The sequence below is a fragment of the Corapipo altera genome, unplaced genomic scaffold (assembly GCF_003945725.1).
Source record: "Corapipo altera isolate COAL_440 unplaced genomic scaffold, ASM394572v1 68, whole genome shotgun sequence".
Classification (NCBI taxonomy): domain Eukaryota; kingdom Metazoa; phylum Chordata; class Aves; order Passeriformes; family Pipridae; genus Corapipo; species Corapipo altera.
The window spans coordinates 6025805-6049516 of NW_020884919.1; the positions used below are offsets into that span (position 1 = coordinate 6025805).

The 23712-nt window shown below is 39.6% G+C and overlaps 1 protein-coding gene across 4 annotated transcripts in view; it reads right to left on the reverse strand.

Annotated features, from left to right (window-relative positions):
* THSD7B (thrombospondin type 1 domain containing 7B) overlaps positions 1-23712 on the reverse strand; it is a 308502-nt gene that overhangs the window by 116766 nt on the left and 168024 nt on the right. For all 4 annotated transcript variants that reach the window (XM_027656313.1, XM_027656314.1, XM_027656315.1 and 1 more), the window contains 4 exons: positions 20371-20605; positions 18458-18573; positions 12078-12210; positions 10976-11079 (listed from right to left, as the gene is read on the reverse strand). In XM_027656313.1, the coding sequence (XP_027512114.1) occupies positions 10976-11079; positions 12078-12210; positions 18458-18573; positions 20371-20605 (588 nt within the window). The remainder of the gene's footprint in view (positions 1-10975; positions 11080-12077; positions 12211-18457; positions 18574-20370; positions 20606-23712) is intronic.

A 23712-nucleotide genomic window follows, 5' to 3' on the forward strand; every position in this document is an offset into this window, starting at 1 on the left:
GCAAACCCAGCGGCTGCCAGCAAAAAAATTGACTTTAGAAAAATCTTTGTTAGAAGGTGACATTTTTTTCATTACTATCTATTGCCATCAAGATATAGAGATGGTTTTTTCTTATGTAGTAATTTTATTCCAGGAGAATTCCAATTTTTTGGATGAAGTTTCACTTGATTTATTATAAATAAAGAAGACAGAATCTTCTCTTGAGTCTTTTCAGAAGCAAATAAATGACAATACTGTTAAGGAAAGTGTAGAAGAGGTGTTTCCAACAGGAAAAATGTTTGGAAGTATTACAACCACGATCATCAGACTTGTTTCAGAGTATTTTTAGTATTTCTGAACATATTTAGAAACTGTGCCAACAGAAAAGAGCACCACCGGGCACCCAAAGCAAATGTAATATTGACCGGTTCACAGTCACCTGCTGTATTCTCACAAGTGCAAGCACTTCATAAGCATCCCTGTCACTTCCAGTTATTCTACTGTCACTTTAGTGCACCTGTTTGAAAGAAAGATGCTGGGAATTTTGAAAGACAGTTTGAGTCAAGGTTACTCATTCATTCTGAAATTGAAATCTCATGTCTAAAACCTCTACCGGAGACATAAAGGGATTGAAGCAACATTAATATACAAATTCAGAGTCAACGAACATGACATCAGGACTCCTTTTGCACCTTTGTGGCATGTCTCATTTAAAAAAGAATCTTGTGCTTGAAGATTTACAGTAAGCCATACTGATGAGCTCTGCCATTTAGGATGCTAATATTCATGTCGAGTATTACTTCCCAATTATTGAAAGAAACCTGACTCAATAATTTCCAGTAATTTCTAATTAATGCAGAATAAGGGAAAATGCAAACTGCAACTTTTATCAAGCTGCTCTGAAGGAAATTGTCCAGACAGGTCAAACCTTAGCAGTCTGACAATGAAAAATACATGCTATAAATCAAACTTTGCATTCCTTCCAACATCTCCATTTTCCTTTCACCAGCAGTTGGGTTTGTTTGTCGGTTGGTTTTTCTGTTTGTTGTATTTGTAGGGGTTTTTTGTTTGTTCATTTGCATTTGTTGATTTTGGGGGGGGGAGGTGGGGGAAGGAGGACTCCAAACAAGTGACGGGGTCCTTTAATATTTCATTGATTTAAGCAGGATCAGCATTTCAACACAGAATTGTCCATTTCTCAAACTAAATCCCTTTGGTACTACAGTAGTGTAAGAATAAATGACCAGTTTTCATCCTTCCAGTTAATGAGATCATTATGGACAAGAGAGAGGTTATTTGGGTAAAGACTGTGAGAGTAACATATCTAGTGTTCTCCTGACAACTAATACTATAAAAGCTTTTTAATAAACTTGCTTATTTTTGGTCATGCTTCAAGCTTTCCCATTTAAAATGTCTATTTGAAGAAAAGTTCTCCTTAAGGCCATTTTCCAGGGAACCTGGATCTTATCCTGCTCAGCTCAGATGAATTTTTAACAATTTCCCTATGAACCACAGCGGTTTTGGCATGAATTGTCTTTGGAGTTGTAAACAGCACAACTGTGACAAGGAGGAAATTAAAATTTTATAAAAGCACAAGTAGATCTAAATCAGTACTGAATGGGCCTGCCTGCACACAAAGAGGTGCACAAGAGGGATGTGAAAGTGTTATATAAAATAGCAAACAAAAAAGGAGACCAACCAGGATACAAATGTCTCAAGAACAAAGAATGATTCAATTAAATTGAAAATCATCAAGAAACTAAAATAGTTTACTCACTGCAGGGTTAACCCATTGAACTGAGGTATGCCAGACATACACAGGGGCCAACAGATTAGAAAGAACATGAAAAAGTTAGATATTTTTATAGTTAGTTACAGTGATAGTTACAGGAGCTCATAAAAAATTTTAAGGACTAGAAACCCTTGTGTTTCAGGTTCCAAGTGAACCAAACAAGGAGTTTTAGAATGAGGCGGCTCCTGTGTTTCTGATAAAGAGCACAAAAGGCTGTGTGATCAGGTCTGCTTACAACCCACTCACGGCCACAGGAGAGATTCTGTTACAGTCTGTAACATCCTCTGCACAAATCATGACGTGTGACCACCCAGGCCTACTGCTCACATAACATAAATTTCTCAAGATTTGTATTAAAAATCTGAATCAACTGCTCATAACTAGGATTTTCAATCACTGGAAGTTGGTGGTAAAAACAAGCCATAATTGGAAGGACCTGTCTCCAGTTTGAGGGAGAGATTGCTCTTCATTATGTCTCTCATTATGCCTTTCATCCTCCTCAGTCACAGCACGGTTTGGTTCTCCTTGGACCTCTTTCATCTACTGTACTCTGTTTAATGACAGTCCATCATTTAAAAAAGGACCCCAAAAATTACTTTCGCCAACGGTAGTTGCTTAGATCATACAGACTACACGCTAGATAAAAGAAATCTTGGGAGGACCAAAGAGAGCTGAACTTAATCAGAGGGATGAAAGACAAAATGAAAATCTATCTACGCTTACATTTAAAAAGGAGTTTCCTTCAGATAAGATGATCTCAACTCTTTCTCTGTACCTGTTAAATATGGTGTGAGTACTGTCAGATCCTGTGGGACTTTTATGATTGAGATGCTCCAGCAATTCCTGCAAATTGTACACATTTGGATGGGGCTGTCTTTGACTTTGAGGTGACCGGGCCACTTCCTATTGATCTGAAACCTTCTTTCCCCTCTTCTTCCCTTTTTCCTCCTAATCAAGACAGAAATACATAATGTGGAAAGCTTTGATGTTCCTCTGCTTTACTTCTCATTATTTTGATCTTTTAACAATCCCTCTATTGGTACAAGCCCATAGCGTGTATTTTCAGTGTTCCTGCCTTCTGGCTTCTACTTGATTAAGGCTTTTTATTTTCCCCCAGAAAACAAATGCTGTGTGTGGTATTAAGATGCTGATATTTGTTTTGTTTATCAGATAAGAAGAGCATGTTGTTAAGCTAGAGAGCCTTCTTACTGCCTTCTTCAGAGTGGAATATACTGTCCTGGTTTTGAAGGAAATCAAATATATGTAATTTATCTGATGCAGTCTTCATCATCTTTATTTTACGGGAAGTCTACAGATCATTGAGTTGCCTTTGGATAAAATGCTGCACTGTAGATTGCTGTCAGGACAAATTCTCTGAGAGTCTCCTCAATTTTTATGTTGCTGGCATAAGGCTACAGTGACAGAAATGACTTGGAGTCTCTCTTGCCATTAGTTAGTGTCTATGAAGTAATGTCATGCCAATTCTCCTAGCACCTATGAAATACTCTTAGAGCAGCTCTATCTGGGGTGGAAGCGGGGCAGACTTAGGTTGAAATATAGTTTTAAGCATCCTGTGATGCCTGTTGACATCCTCCATTAAAAACAGGAGGGCAGTCCACCATCACTCTTCTGTGAACAACCTGTCACTGGAAAATCAGTATCAATCTTTCTTCTCCCTGTCTTATCAACTAACATCCAAAGAAAGAAAAATTGGTCTACGGGAACATATTACCTGGAGATCAGTGGGATGTAATACAATATGAGGATTAATTTCCATGCCCCAAAGCAGTGCCCAGCTGCAGACTCCAGCCATACACAGATTTACATACACACCTCTGCTACAGCACCAGGTTTTAAGAAATTGGCCCAGGATGATTTCTACAAAGGCTGGTGATTTTATTTCTCATATATTAAACTGAAGGAATATCAAAGGCAGCCAAAATGGTCAGAGAGATTGATCCATCACATCTCACACAGCCTCATCTGTCCCTTCCCTCCTGGTCAATTCTAATGTTAAAAAACAAACTTAATCCCAGGGAAAATCTGTCTGGATGAGGATATCTTCCTCATGTCACTGGTGCAGGGAAGGCTAAGAATGCATACATGACAGCATTACATTTTTGTCTACCCCTCCTTAATTTTTCCTTGTTTTCCCCTTTGTGAAACACTTTCACACATTTTTGCATGAAACCAATCTACTATCAAATCTACAGTTAAACCCAGGCTTTGGGAAGTAAAGATCAAAGCCTATAGGTGAGCTGATAAACACTACCCAGACTCGTGTAATCACACATCCATACTGCAGTGATCAATCTCTCCAACTCCTGTGTGCAGATATACAGAGCTCACCAAGAATGGAGATTAGTTTTAAATGCAAAATCAAGGGTAAAGTTTCATTAAGTTCAAGAGATTTTAATTTGTTCACTGCTGTTCACCAGAGGTAGGCTCCTAAATACCTTATTTCTTTCTGTTAATGAAATTTGGGTGTTTTGCAAAAAGGTTCCCAATCTATTCTAAATCTATTGGCAAAACAGGAATTGGAATTACCCAAGAGAAAGTTTTGGTGCTTTTATTTGATCTTAATTGTTTGTCATTACTTACAGTGGCAGAAGGTGTTATGGAACAAAAAGTAAAAGGGAGGATTACCTGTTAACATATTCTATTTTAGGAAACAGAAGAATAAATTTCAGGAACTTGGAGATGAGAAGAAAAACATAAGTAATACATGATTTTTTGATGGGTGCTTTTTTACAACAGTATAATGCCTCTCACACAGTCCATAATTGCAGACTTTCCTCTACACTACTGTCGCCCACTTTCTAAAGTGGAAGTGCTCCACATTTTTTTCTTTGATGAAAATTTCACTTTTCTGATTTCAGAGCATGCTCAAATTTATCCAACACGTATTTTTTGTCTGCCTTTCAAAGCACTCATGACTTGCAATTACTCAGGTGTGTTACAGATGTACTCTCTAGTTTATCATCCACACTGTTAGTGGAAACACTGAAGACAGGCCAGAGCACATGTGCCCTGTGGGAAGCCATCTGAAACAGCCTTCCTGGTTGACAGCAAATAATGATAACAGAACTTGGAATGGGTTTTTTCAACAAGTTGCACAACCTCACCCTGCATTTCTCTAGGTCATACTTTCTTATTGCACATGGGAGATCATCATGTGGGACCAGACTCAATGTCTTCCTGAAGTCAAGAGAATGTTATCTGTGCCGCTTTCCACTTCCCTTATTGCCTGACCTCCAGTCCACTGCCTCATCAGGGAAAGAAATCAGATTATCAAAACCAAGTAATGGTAAATCAATTCTGGTTTAGTTGTTTCTTACCACCTTGCTACTCTCCATGTTTATAAGCTAAAAACTGCATTATCAGCGACGGGAGGGTAACAACACAGATAAACACATCCCTTATGAATTTGCATTAAGATGCAGAGTGACTACATCCCTAAAGCACTGGTGAAGCTCCAGGCAGACATGGCTGGTAAAGAGGCCAAGGCTCTTCATCCCGCAAAGGCAGGTTCCCCCTGAACCTCAATCCCATCCCGGACAAACTGTTTCACAAACATGTAACAAAAAAGATCAGTCCCTGTCTTTACTCTGGTAATTATTCTTCCCTTCAATTATTTGCTCCCAATGCTGCCAGGCAGGTGTCTTCCAGACCGTGACTCTGGCTGGGACCACTCAAGTTCAGCTCGCTGTGCTCCACTGGTGTTACCTTAGACTGGTACCTTCAGGAAAAACACTGACAAACCTCATGAACCCCCAGCATCACCCAGAATAAAGCTCAAGGTGCCATTGTCCTCCCAGGTAAAGTTAATATTGGAGGGAGCTGTTGATGACAGGTGAGCTGTTGTCAGCTGGACAGATTTATACACAGGACTGCACTGCAGAGCACTGCTCAGAAAATATCACCCCAGAACTGAAGCAGGCGATCATAAATGTGTTCCTTGCAAACTTTAAATTATCACATTGCCTTTAGACCGTAAATTATCATAGGATTCTAATATGTACCTCCTGAAATTGGTAATTCTCTGCAAAAGCATTCTGCAATTCAAATTATAATGAATACATCTGTTAATTTAGCTAATCAGCAGTTATACTAACTACCTGCAAAAGAGGGAATAAGAACTGTTGGATTATGAGAAAAAAAAAAAAGGTAACACTGATGCTTTTTTGATGGTACAACTCATTATAAATAGGTTACCATAAAATAATTGCAGGAGAAACAACAGCAGTGTATATGGCCATTACTGATTGATAATACACAAGATAATACAGCTAAGGGATGCCTGTTTGAAATATTTTTGTAGATTCAATATTAAGAGCCTATATCTAAACTCATCCTTTCATCTTGCATGCATTAACTTATGGATGCATTAACTTAGGCACTATTAAGTTTGTGATCACAGTATTGCCTATATTTCATGCAAGATTTTACTGGAACTATCACTCCATTTAGATACACTCAGAAAACTTATGCAGCAGTTTGTTACCATTTTATTCTCATGATGACAAGTTCTTGGTCTGAATCTCAGTCTAAAACCAGTCTTGTCTGCAATGTCCCTATAGCTATCAGAAAGCTCCAGAGTAAGAGACAGAAACCTGCAATGAAGGAGACAAGAATCTTAAATTGCTCGAGGCCAGTGCTGCCTGCATTCCACTTTTTCCCTGTCAATTCATGCATCAACTTTTCAACTGAAACAGGTTATATTTAACACCAACCATCTTAGCCAAGTCCACGTGCTGTGAATTCACGACACAGTTAAAGAAGCAAACAAATACATCATATGTGGTCTGATATTAGAGCACACCAGAAATATGCTACTGAGATGCCCAATGGGGCTGTCCAGGGATGATCCACCCTGTGACCTCTGGTAAGCCAAGGGCAGTGCCCTTCTCCAAAGCAAAGGAGTAGCTTCTCATTACTGCATTGGTGGGTCTGTAGCTGTTTTCCTGTACACAAATCAATAAATTATCTCTAAAAATATCTACTGCTCTGTGTCACAGCGTTTCTCTATTCTTGCAATGAGGAGCTACAGCTCTGAGATGGACCTACTGTCTCATTAACAGGGGGAAATATGGTCGAAACCCCCAGAGGAATCAAAGCAAAGTGGCAGGAACAGAAGAAATAAGGCATGACATGTTCTATTGCTGCAGCTTCTGGAAAGTAACTACTCTTTCCATAATCACATTGTCAGTGTATTTCCAAGACTAGTTTTTAAAGCAGAGCCTCATTAGACCGGTCTGGACTTTAATACACGTCTGTTTACTTTATCAATGATGTTTGAAGCAGCCTTCAAAGACACTTCCTTAAGACAGGCTTTCCATCCACTAATTAAACCTTAACAATCCCTTGTAATGAGCAACACATTTTTTTCCCGAAAATGTGTATGTCTAAGGTGGCTGCTCATGTCAGCACTGAAAGGAGAGGTCAGTTCTGAAGGATCCTCCGTCACAAACATCTCAGAACAGTAAAGTCACTGAAGGGCACCTAAAGCAGAAATAATTCTCATGAAATCATAGAATGGTTTGGGTTGGAAGGGACCTTGAAGATTATCTCGTTCTGATCTCCCTGCCATGGGCAGGGACACCTTCCACTATCCCAGGTTGCTCAAAGACCCATCCAACTGGGCCTTGAACACTTCCAGGGATGGGGCAGGTACAATTTTTCTAGGCAATCTGTGCCAGTGCCTCACCATCCTCACAGTAAAGAATTTCTTCCTAATCTCTAATCTAAACCTGGCCTCTGTCAGTTTAAAGCCATTCTCCTTGGCCCTATCCCATACCCTTGTCCAAAGTCCCTCTTCAGCCCTCTCCTGGAGTCCCTGTATTGGAAGGGGGTGTAAGGTCTCCCCAGAGCCTTCTCTCCTCCAGGTTGAATAACCTCAACTCTCTCAGCCTGTCTCCATAGCAGAGGTGCTCCAGCTTTCCGAGCATCAATGTGGTTTCCTCTGGACCTGCTCCAACAGATCAACATCCTTCTTATGTTAAGGACCCCAGAGTCGGATGTAGTACTCCAGGAGGGGTCTCATCAAAAGTGGAGCAGAGGGGGAGGATCACCTCCCTCAACATGCTGCCCACGCTGCTTTGGATGCAGCCCAGGACATGGTTGGATTTCTGGCCTGCAAACGCACATGGCTGGGTCATGTTGACTTTGTCATCAACCAACATCCCCAAGTCCTTCTCCCCAAAGCTACTCTCAATCTATTCTCCACTCAGGCTGTACCTGTACTTGGGACTGCTCCCACCCATGTGCAGAACCTTTCCTCACAGTCTTGTCACCTTCTAGAAAATTAGTCCCTTGTCAGGAAAATGACAGCTATACAGCAATAGAAAAGTTTGTAAAGCTTTTCACTTACTTTTAGAAATGTTGTCTACTGTCAAGCAACAGTAACATCCCCACCCTGTTTTACTCAAGTGTCCTATCTCAGGGGCGTTTTCCAAATCACACTTCAATTAAGTTTAAATAACAACTATATTCATTATTTCTAAAGGCTCCTTTTCTCTTTCCTGTATGACTGTTTTCTGAGTAAGTTAGTCCACTGAAGCTGGTATAAAAAATGAAAGGCTATTGTAATTAGTGTAATATCTTTCCAAGATGAAACCATAAAAAAATGCAGCTTCAGACAGCTGTCATCTCTTTGGCCATTCTGCTTATTATTCACAGACAAATTCTGATATCTTCTGCATATTACACAGTACATCTACATGCAATTTCAGTGAAAGCACTCATGGAACAAGATCTGTAAGTATCTATCTCAGAATCTAGCTGAGAGAAAGGATGGAGTTTGAATGTCATTTCAGACCTAATTTGCCCTCAGCAGAGTCATTGTTCTAAATAGGTACACATAAACACACTCTGTTTTTCTTTAGAAATAATTTCTATGAATTCAATGTCCTTATATAATTGGCTGGATATGACAGCCACTGAAAACTAAAATCCTCTTTTTTACATGACAGTCAGGGTATGGACAGAAAAAAGAAATCTAAAAATGGATGCTCCAAGGAACAGCCAGACTGATTATCTTCAGTGGTAAAAGGGTAATTGCTGTTACATGGTAAAAAAGAAACTAAGCTAATTCATATGAATACTCTTTGGAGAAGGAGCACTTACTGGCTAAAGACACTGGCACATTATGTAAGCCAACTACTGTGTGGAGTGGTGATGATACCTCCAAGCTCATTTGCAGGATGCGTGAATATTGCAGGAAAGCATCTGTTCTAACACCTGGGGTTCTTCCACTGATGGCACAGATTCCCCTGGAAAAACCCACAGACTGACAGAATCATACAGGGCAATTTAGAATGGAAGGGACCTCTGAAGATCCAATGCCTGCTCTAAGCAGGACAGACCTCAAAGTTAGAAAATGCTGCTCAAGACCTTATTCAGTTGAGTTTCCAGTATCTCCAAGGAATCTAGAGTCCCTCCAGGCAACCTTTCACTCCAGCCTACAACTGTTATCCTCTGTTATTTCACTGTGCACCTCTGGGAAGTGTGGCTCCACCTTCCCTGTGAAATCCACACTAGGCACTTCTCTAGGCTGAACAAGTCCAAATCCCCACTCTCACCTCACATGTTATTTCAAAAACACCTCCAAAGACCCCCCTTCGTGGTGAAGAATGAGAGGATCAGAAGTCCTCCAGTGTCGAGGTTTACCAGCTGAAGAGACCCTGCAAGGCACGTGACAAACACCTCCCTTGGCTGCTCCCTGACATTTCCCAGCACCTCCTCACGCACACGAGCTGCTCCTGAGGAGCTCAAGTAGCAAGGCAGCTTTATCAAAGTTTTCTTTACTCAACACTTCTACAGATAAAATACAGAATAGCTGAAAACCCAGCAGCTCCTTTTTCAGACACAATATGGTCAGTTGGCAGCTTGGCTTCAGCTGCCCCCTCCATGGAGATCACTCCCCTTGTTCATACAAAACATCTTTAAAAACCTTCTTCCATGGGATTCATCTGAGAACTCATTTTCCTGAGACCCCACTCATCTTAAATAATACCTAGCAGACTGCATGTAATTATGAAAACCAAAGCTGTTACAAAAGCCACAGTTAATTACAAAAAGTGAATGTGGCACTGAAACAATTTTCGCTTAAACCTACCAAGGCATGAGATGTTTTTCACGATTACACCAGAACAGCACATAGTCTATGTAATTATCGGAGGGCACTCCACAGAGTTAAAATAAGTGTGATATTCTTCTCTTATACTTCTAATTCTGTCACAGTAACATTAATACAAGGTTCATGCACCTACTAGAGCATAAAGATTACCATACCTTCACACAGAGGCTGAGGAATACAATTTACAGATTTGAAAACATTGCGGAAAGGTCTGTGGTCAAAACCTAGTTAAAGATATTTACTTATTTGAGTTTTAGTTTAAAACACATTTCTTCTTTCAGATACATCCCACATACTGTCAGAACTTTTCTTTTGTTTCCTTTGTTTCCAGATTATATAAGAAATTCACTTCATCTTTAAAGCTTCTACCTTTGTGAAGGAGTAAATTATTATGTCAAGTTTCCTCAGCATACCTGTATAGCAATTTTTTTTTCAATAAAAATAAGCTTTTGTTAAAGGTTTCATTAGAATTCCCAGGAGACTGATAACAGCCACATCTCCAGCCATCTGCAGGCACCACTACAGACTCTGATCACATACTCTGAACAGTGACATTCTTCTCAACACTTCTGTTCAGACAATGGGATCACTGTAATTTTTAAGTGCTTAATTACGCCAAGGGCAGGAGCCCAAAGCATATACCCATGCTGAACTTCTCCAACAGTCTTAATGAAAATCAGGCCTCAGGCAAGTCATTAGTAGAATTTAAAATCATGGGGAAATTATCCTTTCCATTTTTAGCACCATGAATGGATTACTTCATAGAGGCCTATAGATAATTCTTTTAAAGCCCACGTGCTTCAGCTTTAGGCAGAAGAGCATGTTAGTGAAGGTCCTTGAACATCAAGCATAAATCTCCTCCTATACTTCAAACAAACTATCGTGTTAGTGGTATTTTAATGCCCAGCACAGAAAAACTCTACAATGGATCCACTTCCCAAAACACTCTTATTTTATAAAGTATTTCAGTAAGTTTCCAAATTATCTACTGTAAAAGAGCAAAGAGCCTACTTAAACGCCACACTCCAGCAGCATAAATGCTCAGAGGCTGGATGGAGGAAGCTCACCCCGTGACTGCAAACCGTGTCCACACGCCTCAGTCTGTCCTGGTACACCCTGTCTCACTGAATCTGGCACCAGCACACAGGGACTCCAGCGGTGGGTCTTCCACCTGCAACAGGAAAAGGTGAACAGGTAAGTGGTTAAAACTAGAAAACACGTCCAGGCAAAAACCCTCAGTTACCAATGATGATTTGCTATAGAGACTTCAGGAAAAACATGTAAAAAAGCTGCAATTCCTCTTGAAATAAGCAGATGCCAGGTTCACCTTCTAGAAAGCCACATCCTCCTCCTCCAACATTTCCCTTTCTCATTTTTGCAGGGCATGGTTCAAAGTTACACAAAATACACAGAAAGTATCTCCAGTGGGCTTTGCAATCAGGCTCTCCTCCTGCCAGCCTGTTCTCATGCAACTGATGGTGTTCCCAGCCTGCTTCTTGTGCTCATACATGTGCCAGCCAAGCACACCAGGAAGCAGCTTTCCATGGCACAGAGGAGTGGTGTGAACCTGCCTGGCAGCACCTCCAGCTCCCCACTCCACTCCCAGACAATCTCCTATGGGATGTGTGGGCTGGAGATTTATATGCAAAGGTACAATGCTTCTCTGTTTACTAATATTGCATAATAACAGATGGGCCACAGAATTTTAATGAGGAGAGGTGAGTAATTGCCCTATTGTACTGTTTGTCTAATCAGTATTTTTTTAACTGTGGTGTGAGAGGACTGGGAGAAAAGAAGAGTTTCTGCAATAAGCATACAATCATGATTAAGGCAGTTGAGGGCATGTGGTCCCAAAACAGCTCCCATTTATTTTTAGATACAGTGAGGGGGGAGTTGCCAGTAACAGTTTCCTTACACACATCAGACCCTGAGGTTGCCATTTCTAGCAGTTGTGTCTATTGCTGCTTGTTCTGATGATGCCAGATCTGCTGAAATCCCCAGTTTGAACTCTACTTTTATACATTTTGCAAGGCACATTATTTGTTTTTACTCTGCATTTTCCAGTATTGCGTTATTTTCTGGTGAAAATTGTGCAGGACAATGACACAAAAGTAATTTCTGGAGAAGTGGACACCCATCAGAGGCTGGATCCAAACTGACAGTTTTTACCTATACACTGGACAGATGGGAATATCTTCACATTCTCTTTCCTCATACAAGGTGTCTGGGCATGCCTGTCCCCCGCTGGCAGAATCCTGCACGATAATCCTGTACCGAGACTGCTTAACTGCAGTGGCATTGCCTGTAAAACAAACAAAAAATTTGCCTTCCAGACACAGTTGGCACCCCAAGTTAGTGATCTAGCTGACTTGGTTATAAACATGCTGATTGTTCCATTTATATTTTGAAATTTCGAGCACTCTGGCTCTATGCAAGCAGGGAAGGAATGGTACATTGGATCAAAAGCTACCTTTACTTGCTTTAAAGCTACCAGGAGTTCAGTAGAACAGCACATGGAAGGTTGATAAATCAACAGCCTAAGAGATGCATCAAAAAATGTCTACTTAACAGAACATCAAATCAAAGAAGAAAATAAATAAATAAGAAAATAAATACCTTAATGGGAGAAAAGAATAAAACCCAAAGAAACAAACTGGCCTAATGGAAGGGATTTTTTTTCTGAAAACACATTCTTGTGGTCTCAGGCTGCTAACTAACTCATCTTTATGGCTCTAGAAATTATAGATGATAACTTCCTGATAGGAAAACCACTGCAACCAAGAGAGGCTAACTCTCGGCTTAACCCAAGTTGATGCAAGATCAGTCCATCCAGAAACACAGTTCACAAAATCCACAGAACAGAATGAGGCAGGAAAGACAAGGACAAGACTTATCTGTGTATCTCTACAGCCAAACCAAACACAATCCTTGGCTATGTAGGTGGTAAGTACAAACTGAGAGCTGGTTTAACCACTATCTGTGGCATTAGTACTTCTTTGGGTACCGTATTCATACTTCAAAAACACATGCTAGAAAACTAAAAAAGTATATCAGCAGAACTCCATAAAGGATGCCATACCAGGTAAACATCTTGAAATAGTGGACTTCATCAGATTTGTCCAAAAGAGGAAAGCAGTGTGCCAATTAGCCCATCATAAGTATTACTTTTCCAGCTCAGGATAAGGGCAAAGCTGCAGCAGCAAGATTACAATGCATTACAGCAGAAGGAAAACTTAGAAAAAGTCACACAATGAACACAAAGTATGAGTCCAATAAAAATGCTGGCTTTAAATGTGCCATCACTGTGAGATCACTGCAAAGGAACTTCAGGCCTGCCTTGAGGCTGCTCACCATGGCTGCAGCCCTAGGACAGGATAAGCACATCCAGGGTGATCCCTCTCCTGCTTCTTTCACAACCACTACCTGAGGCAGCTCTACAGCTTCCTACAGTCTCCTTTCAGATAGACGCCTGATTCAGTGTCTGTAAAGCCTCACAAAGAGCCTTTTCTTAAAATCTAGTCCAAGTAATCACTTTTGTAAATTAAGTTAAACTTGTTTTATCTTCTGTCCACTGTATGAAAGAAACAGTTTATCCCTGTCACCTGATGCACAACCTTCATGAAATTGCAAGGGCTTGTATCTACTCTTAAGTCTTCCACTCTCTAAACTAACCAAACACAGTTCTTCATAAGTCCTTCTCAATTACCTCTCACCGCTCTCTTTCTTTCAACACTGGGCCCAAGGAATCCCAACTGTAGCCTCACCAGGGCAAAGCACAGTGACACCTTTGGTGTGTCACAAACAACATGACCGTGAGTTTGACGGGTCCAGGATGAATTTTAGCATTTCAAATTGTTGACTTTCATGCATTTTGTAGTCCATTGTATCTCCAGAGGTGCCTGAGGCAGTAGTGATGTTTTCACTTCCCATTCTGTCTTTGTGCAATCAGTTTTTACTTCCCAAGTCACATTTTGAGAATTTTCTCAATTATTCCAATATAACTCAAAATATTGTCTACTATGTTTGCTATCTCTTCAGCTCTGCACCATCTACTGGTGTTATTATTCAAGCACACAAGCTGTTAAGACAAATATCACAGGGAATTGGGGCCAGGAGGACTCAGTTCATGTTCCAGTTTGATCCCAAATAGAGGACCATCTATCAGCTGACTGACTGAAAGCAGCTTTGCAGAGGACATGGGAGTCCTGATGGACAAGGTGACCATGAGGCAGCAATGTGCCCTTGCAGCAAAGAAGGGCCACAGCATCCTGGGTTGCATTAGGAAGAGAATCATCCATGAGGGAGGTGATCCTTCCCCTCTGCTCAGCCCTGGTGAGAAACTGGGTGCTGCACCCAGTTCTGGGCTCCCCAGCAGCAAAAAGATATGGGCACATTGAAGCAAGTCCAGTGAGCAGCCACAGAGATTGTTTAGGGACTGGAGCATCTGACACACAAGAAGAGATCAGGAAAGCTGGGACTCTTCAGCCTGGAAAGACAGCTCACAGGATTTTATCAATGTGTATCAATAAGCAATGGCAGACAGGAAAGTAGACAGACTATTTTCACAGTGATAGCCACTGCAAGATTTTTCAAGCAGTTGAGTACCCATTTAAGAGAGATTTAATTCAAGGCACCATTCCTCAGCTTCCTGATAAAAGTTTAATGTGTTAAAATCTACCACTTCCCTTAATTAGAGCAGCTACACTGTCAAAAAAAAAAGATTAAATTTATTGGGCACAATTTGTTCTCAATAAATCCCTATTGGCCAGGTTATTTGAATCTGATTCTTTAAATGTTTATATCTTGAATAATAACTTGTTCTCGTGGCTTTTCACATAATGAAGTGAGGAAGAGTAATCTACAGTTTTCTTGACCTTTCTTTTTGAGGAGGTGAGGGAGAGAGTGTTGGGTTTGGTTTGTCTTGGTACTACTGAAATTTAATTAATTCCTTAAGACTTAACAGTTTCTCATCCAGAAGACTGACACTAAATGCTCTGGCATTACTTTATTTCTTCCTTCTTATTCACACAGCCTCACTGACACAGGAATGTGTACTCAGTGGAAATACTTACTCTTTAGTCCATTCTTCTCCTGGTTGCAGACAAGAAACAATAGCAGCAATTGCACATTTCCCTTGTTGAGTTTCCCTCATTTCTCAGAAAGTCGTGGACATATATTTCATTCAGTTTCCCTTTACTATTAATCCCTTTATGTAATTCTTGTTATCTAATAACCACTAGCTTAGTTTGCATTCTCAATTTCTTCTTTCTAATCTTTGTGAAACAATTTGACAATCCAAAAGGAAACAAGATTGTGAACAACTCCGATGATAAGATAAGAAAGGGCTTCTCTAGCTGTGTGTGACGGTTTCTCTTCATTTTTTGAAGTTTGAACTTGCAAGTCATATACACACATCTCGCTCCCCTGTGCTACTGGCTTGCTCTTAGTACAGTTTAAGGACAGAAATTACAGTCCAGTAGGGCTTCAGTTCTTTGTAGAGGCTTTCTTGGCAGCTTCCAGATCTCCTATACTCCTGCCTGCATAGAAAATGTTCCCAAGAGGTGCAGCTACCAATCCTTGCAGTTTGTTGAAGTCTGTCTTTTTTTTTTTTAATGTCTTGCTGATATGGCCATCCTTCCCTCTAAGAATCGTGAACTCTATCACTTTGTGACGATTTTCATTCAAATTATCTACCACCATTAGAATCTTAGCCATTTCCTTCCTATTAATCAGCACCAAATCTAAATGAGCTTCCCACAGTAATTTTCTCCACCTCGAGAAACTAAATTATCCTCAACATTTATTGCACGTTACTCAAACCCCATTTTCAAAATTGAATTTCCTCACTGGCTTTTCTATAGTGTTCCTCACAAATGTTAATGAGCATAATTTTTATATTTCATTTAGAATTGCTATAGCCTGATTTTTCCAGAGTATTAGCATAGCGTAGGACTGTCCTTTTACGGCTGAGCTTCAGCTGATTTTAAGCATGGCTACGACTGTTTGCCCTCCTAAAAAAAGAAAGTCAAGCCTCAAGATCTCTAGGACCATCTTAACTTCTATGTCCTTGACTCTGCAACTCAGATAATGCTGTTTGAGAATTTCAGGGGTGCCTTCTCCACCTCCCTCTGCCATCAGCCTCCATTCTCCTCCCTTACACACAGGGCCATTCAACTCTTTTTACCAATCCATTCTTCTCATTCCTCCCTGGATCTTGCATCTCTCATTCCTCTGTGTTTCACTCCTGCCCAGTGCTAAGAGAGGTGCACGACCATTCTCGGGTGAGGGATAAAATCCTTGTTCACTCCTGTAACATGTGCTATATCTGCTCCAGCTTCTACAGGAAACATCCAGCTTCAGACTCTGCTCCTGACCACATGGAAAGGCAGGGTCTGGTCAGCACAAGGCTCTGCACACACAAATATGGACAGATTTTCACAGGATTCTGAGAATTTAGTCACTAACATCAGAACTCTCTCTAGTACTTCTGTACAGATAAGAGCTTTTGAAGGGGTAAGACTTTAACTTTGACCAACTCTGGCTGAGTGTTTATGAGGACTGAAATGGCAGATTGTGGACTGTCTGACACAAGGCAAAGTCATTGGAATTTGTTATCATGGCACACCATGCATTTTATCCACTTTTACCCCATCCCATTTCAAATCTGATTTAAGGCATGGGGAAAGAAATAGGACAGTTACTATCCAACATTTCATGTAAGCTTGCTTAGAGAATTAAGCAACTGTGAAATTTCTAACCTTCCTCCTGCAGAACCAATGCTCAGAAGAGGAGAGGTACTTACAGGTACCATCTATTTTCAGGAGGAAGATGAAAAACATTATTTATTGTTAGTTTTTTGCTTTTCTTGTTAATCTCTCTGTTTTAAATCTGTGCTGACAGACCAGAGAGCACCTCATCCATGCTGAAAGCAGTTACCTCTCCAGGCCACCTTTGCCACCCTAAAGCAGATGACAGAGGAAAATCTACATGCTGCTCGTTCAGAGTAACTCATACTCTGAAGCCACCCTATTGATTCTTTGATTGTTGTTTCGATCCATCCTCAAAGACCCATTAAAACAGATAACATTATAGGAGACTGTAGTAGACAGTCGTCACCTTTAAGTATCTGAAATGGCAGAGAATCAATAACTTGCAACAACCTCCCTGCTCCTGCCTCCCCAACAGGTGCTTGGATTCAGTGGTACTTCTTTGGTGAATTATGCTGTCCGTCCATCTGTTGCTGCCCTGAGTTCATTGCTGTCTCCTCTTCTGAGGTAGGGAAGAATCTTTTGCCAGAAGACAGACGGTTGTCTGATGACATTTAAATGTAGGGAAAATGTCAGCTTTTTTATTGTTAGATAGTAAAATGGGATGTATTTTCTCAGACAAACTACAAACAGCTCAACTGGTAAAGTTCTGCGTAAACCTGATTTAGTGATTACATGTTTGTCTAAGTTATAATCTTATGCTGGTACACAATTAATTTTAAATCTGCCAGGCAATACCTGTTCCTGCTTGATCTGCTTAGTAATTCACCATCTGTATATTGCTTTCATTAAATACAACTTTTCTATAAAAAAAACAACACCCCTCACAACTCACGTATGTATAGTGGCTTAGAAATTTCATTATCGTGCTGAGGTTTTAATAGTGCCATGCAAATTAAAAAAAAAAAAAATCCTGCAATGCAGCCATATCAGTAACAGATTTAGCAAAAAGCAAACTCCCCCATCTAAGAAGTTTTAATTTAGAATTATATTAAAATGATAATGCTGCCAAGGAGGTTAAATAATTAATTTTGTCTCATTTTAATTGTAGACTATTATTTAATAAACAAAGTAATTTACCAGGTAATTTATTCAACTTCTTCATAGGCAGCTCATTTAAAGTCTAAAAATAAATTGCTAATTAAAACAGGATTCACTGTTTTAGAAAGCAACTCATTTTCCTGTAAAATCTAACAAGGACTATGCTACAGCATCCACTGAGAATCTCTGAAGGGCAAGGAAACTACCAACAATAATGAAATATTCTGATAACTGAGAAGACTTTCATCTGAACAATTAATGAAACACATAAATTTGTCACAGAACCCAACACTAGATCATTATAAAGAAACCTTGCTGAACATTTCTTGTCCCAGTCAACTAGATCAAAGAAATGTAAGGTCCTTGAAAAACCACAAAGCACAGGAGTTACTTGCACAACCTCGTACATACACCTAGGTTGGTCAAGAGAAAAACACCTCATATAATGAAGCAATTCCATGTATAGTCATATAACACTGAGACCTTGGAGTTCTGACTTTGAAGGCAGAAACCCAGAAAGAATTTATTCCAGGCAGAGAGAATCTACATCTCCAAATCTGTTCATGAGGATCCCACTTGCACAAGATCAGCATCAACTCAAAGTCAACCAAAGACCTCAAGTCCAAAACTCATGCACATGAATGCCCTAAAAATTCTTAGACTGCTGTGAACTACAACTACCACATGTTTCTAGGCCAATTCTCTAATTTTTCCCCAAATCTTGACCTCTTAAAGGCTTACCAGGCTGACATGCTGTTGGGCAGGGAGTCCACTCACTGAAAGGTGTAACAACACAGTCCTTCTTGCAGGGGAGGAGGCACGGCCGCACGGCCTCAGGTCGGATGGACTCTGGACATCTATTGAACCGAACGCAAAGACAAAATGTAATAAAAAATTGAAACTATGGAGAAAGACCTTCTTCTCAAGACTTCCACAGGGATGTGAGCATAGTGCCATGCCAAAGATATTCCTCCTGGTCACAGTACAACTCATTTTTCTTCTCCTTTGCTCTCACATAGCAATTTAGTACATTCCAAGGGTGAAAAAAAAAAATAAATGTTTTAAAAATTGTGGAGCTCAGATTGATGACTACAGGACAAAGGTAGCTTTGTCTATGACAACAAAAATACAAAGCTCACTGGAGCAAAACAGACATATTTATTACCAAAGAAACTGAGTAGTTATGTTTATAAAGTAACCCTGTTTTAGCACAACATGCAACAGCTTTCAAACCACTTGCAACTGGCTCTAAGGACTGATGTGATATTCCTTCACTCTCAATCCCTAGGAAACACAAAAATAGCTTCAAGTGATCTTTAATTGAGGCCTTGATTGTTATGTTAAAAGTTGTACAATGCAGTACAGTAAGAAGAGCTCTGGGAATTTCTTCATTTTTAACTCTTAAATGAAAAACGTTACACATATTTTAATAAAAAATTCAGACACAGTTAATACATAAATTAATTATATTAATTAGTTAATATATAAAAACTCAAAAAGTGTAAAAGGGACAATTTTCTGGGATCAGGTAGATCTTGCATATCAAGTGGGTGAACAGGAAGGAAATTATTCTTTTTCATTTTTTATTGGTTTCTATTTAAAAAAAAAAATCACTCAAAAATACTTAGCAATGCATGCAACCCAAAATGATCCCATTTGGAAGAGGAATATCCCACTAATCCCTACTAGAGAAAAGAAAAAAATCTGAAAGTCATGATTCTGCTATTAAAGTGTTTACTTACCCCCTTCGGTTCCATTTCTCCTTACACCATCTCACAAGTGGAGGGGGCAAACAACTATTTTAGACATTATATAGCTCTATAAACAATATGTCTAATTAGGTAAAGTCAGAGCATATCAGTGGATTCAAGATCTAAATGAATACTAGATTTCTTTCCTTTTATTTAATTAATCTCATTAACCTCAAGAATTTTAATTAACTTTACTGAAATCAACACAGTCTGCTTATACGAATAGGATTGTTTTGAGAGCTACAGTAAGAAATGAAACTCGGTTGTAAGTCTCTAGACTCATTAATGGTGCAAAAATAATTAGCAATGTCTTGATTTTTCTATACAAGGGAAAACATCTGTGCTACTTATTTTCCTCATTTAGTAAAGCAAAGCAAAATTCAGGATATTTGTACTGCAGAACATATAATTTTGTTGTCGTGTTGCTATCACATTATAGAAGCTATATATACCAAATGAACAATATAAATCACACATATGGTTCTACCTCATTGGGGTGCAAATATAATGCAAAATCTATTTACTTTTTCTGTTTTATTAGAGCACTGCTAATAACGTATTGATGAACGTTATATTCAGATGTACTTTACATTTTCCTCACACCTGTCCTTCAGGAAAAGTATTTGCAGAAAACCATAAATTAGAATAACAGAGGAGCTACAGCAAAAAAATCTCCACCGCTAAAAGTATGCATCTGGTTTGGATTTACATGGAAAGCTAAAAAGGGGGTAGCTATTTGGTTTTGTTATATATTAGGACCCCTTTCCTAGTAGTGATGGAGTAGCACCTGGAAAATTAGTCCTGAAACAAAATTATTTTCAACGCCGCAGATTCCATACACTGAAAATGCCTTTACCTGTCACGTGTTGCATAAATAACCACTAATAGCCCTCCTTTAAATACCTTTTAGGTGTGACCTGGCCAGAACTGCTCTTCATGCAGAAGACTTTCCTTGTCTGTATTCCCACTCCACAAGTGGCCTCTCCACTCCAGCTGATGGTGGAGTTGAGCGCGGTCACCAGCACGTCCTCAGAGCAGGAGCTCCAGGGAGACGTTTCCCAGAAGAAATGCACACATGGATGATCGTTACAGGCACGGTGTTCCTGCAGGGCTCGGTCAGGGGGACAGGCTTTTCCGCCTGGAAAGGGTCAAGAGAACACCATATTTTATCTTATGGCACATGGTAAAAGGAAGACGAGGAAAGATAAACAAAAATGTCAGGTTTGTCTAATATCTTCGCTTTTTTTCCCATTCAAATAAATAAATAAAGCTTAAAGAAAGCTGTTGACCTTTATGGCTGCAATAACAACCTTCTAAAATATTGTTTCCCCATTAAACTAGCCGTGCATAAAATTGTATTCCAATGCATAATGGAAACAGAAATAGGCAAAGAATATTTCTGAGCTACCTTATTGATAACTCCTACACAGAGCCAAGTTAATTCAACTTAAATGCCAGTATCACTCAGCAAACATGCAATTAGGTTTTAAGACAAATTAAGCATTATTTTTATGTTCATTCTCCTTGCTAATTTCCAAGGACGAATGTCTCTATCTCATATTTGGACTCTATTCACGTGTTGCCTTAAAGATTGGAGGTGTTGAGATGCTGAACAGTAATGACAGAGGAATGCATCAAACGATACCAACATCTGAAAATCAAGGAGGGGAAACTTGAAAGACAAGTTTTGAGTATGAGGCCTTTACTTTTCTGAAGTACCATCCTTCAAATGCGTGTCCAAAGATTTTGCTAAGCTGCTGCACTTTGTCAGCAACTGGTGACAAATCCACAAAGTACACGAGTTTGAACAGCCTCCCCAGAAAGTATAACACTCCAGCCAGCAGCCCGAATTTATCCCATAAAAGCAGGAGATATTTGTAGCTCAAAAGCTATGGAGTAATGCAGTGAAATTTAACAGTAAGTATTGCCATTTTTGGAAGAAAGAAGTAAAAATTACTAAAATGGAAACCATTCTCTTCCAGGAGGGAGAATCTGCCAACCTGGGACATTGCCAAAGTGCTGCAGATTTTGAAAGAACTGAAGAGTGGGGCCAGATATCAGGAGGTTCAGAGCACCTTTACACCCTACTAAAATGAGCAGGAGATGAAGGTATATTGCTCCTCGAAGGGATGCCTATTGCCTTGCAGGACTGACCCTCCCGAAATAAGGTATGACCCCAAGCAGCCACAATGAATAGCAGGGAGAAAGGGAAGAGAGAGAAAAATTACTTGACATGCTGATTTGGATAATCATGTCACATTACCATTTATCTTTTCATGAAAATGGACTGTTCCACCCAGTGTTCAGTCTCAGAAATGTTTAGTATGACGAAGGAGTAGAAAATGCCCCAGGTAACTTATTTCCTGAAGATTTTGACTTGGCAGGAAAAATGCAGACCAACTACTGTTCTTATGTGTTTGAGTACAAGTTTAAAAAAAAAAAAAAAGGCTTAGCAAGCAAATGGTAAAATGCTTGGTGCCTCAGGGAAAAAAAATAAAAATCAAAAGAAAAAATCTAACTTAAATTTTGAACTTCCCAGGGGAAAAAACGAGGTGCCTTTTTTTCAAAAATACCCATGCTAAGGAAGCTCTCCTAAACAACAGAGAGTAGTAACGAGGCAGTTTTAACTTAATAAAAAATACCACAAGGTCCATCCAACCTGGCATTGTGCCTGCAACACCACAAGCAGGAGATACTCTTTATAGAAAGCAAAAAAACCTAGCCACTTTCTGCAGTTCATTGACAACTTTTGCACAAGGAAAGCAGGACAGGACTCCTCTGCCTGGCCATTCCAGTAGCCATTTACAGACTTTTTATGGACATGATGTTCGTCAGTTCCTCTAACTCACTTTACACCTGCTGAGAATGCCTGCTCCACAATCTCCTCTTGTACCAACTTTCAGAAGTTTGCTGCATAATTAATTATCTTTGAAAACCTGCTTTAAATCAAGTAAAATAAAGTCCGTCTAGTTTCATCAACAGCTTCCTGATTATCATATTCTGGGAGCTGGTGAAGGGCTTGGAGAAAATGACCCGAGGATTTGAAGTGAAGTCAGCCTGTGAGATGGTGTCCAGAAGTCCTCAGACAGCAGAGCCACAGCCAACACTGCCTCCACTGACAGAGGACAAACAAAATGGCCCTTGCAAAGGTACCACAGCTTTGTAGAGCTGGGGGCCCAGCTCTGAGCTGGATATGAAAGAGGTAGAGAAAACAGGTAACTTAACACTGCCTCACTATTGCAGTGATAATGCCATTAAATCCACTTTCACTCTCCAAAATTTCAGTCACTGTCTCTACACAGACATGTGACTCTGCATAGCAAACCCTCACACCCATTGCTAAAGATGCACAGAAAAAGTCGGGGTGTTTGATTTTAATAGTTAATTATTCCTTCCTGAGACATTTAAAGTATTCAGTTAAAAGTAGGACATTTTTAGTTTAGTGTCTTGCAGGTTGAGATATACTGTGCTTCTGTACTTCCAGAATTCACTTCTTCACAATTTCACTGTCATAATTCCAAGTTTATCTGTTATTTGCGTTTCATTATTTTCATGGAAAATATGAAGCCAACTGTATTTTTCATTTTAGTTATTCTCCAGCTCACAGACTGGTTTAGTAGTAGTTATTATCATTCAATTAACAATTATTTTCATCCTGAAAAGTCCAAATTTTCTTAACAAGTGCTTATAAGGATGTTTATGTGAATACAGACCTTTCACATGAGTAAGGGTTTGCAAGATCAAGTCCTTACACTGTCCCAGAAACAGCAGGTGGCTTTACTGACAATTTGCAAAATAGCACTTAACAGAGCTTGTCCTAAACTAGATTTGCATCTGGAAGTGTTTTGTTGCTGCATTAAGTGCACATAGTTCTGGCAATAGCAGGTATTTTGTGTCAACAAGGCTTTAGTCTGTTGGAGCTCCTCACATTTTATGAATTTTTATGCACTTGATTCAAGACCTTTCAAATCCTGGGTGATAAACCAACACATAAATTAATTACCATATGTGTAACTGTAGCTAGAAGACTAAAGTTCTAATAGAAAATAGTTTGTGTAAATAGCTGTATCACTGATGTTAATATGCAAAAAAAACAGATACAAGATGTGTCCATGAAGATCCAGAGGAAATCACATATATTCATCAATAGCTATTTACTTGCTACAACAGAAAAACAAGAAGGTCAGTAGGTCTGCATTAATAAAATAACATAAGAGGTCCTTTTCCACTTCCTCATTTTTCACA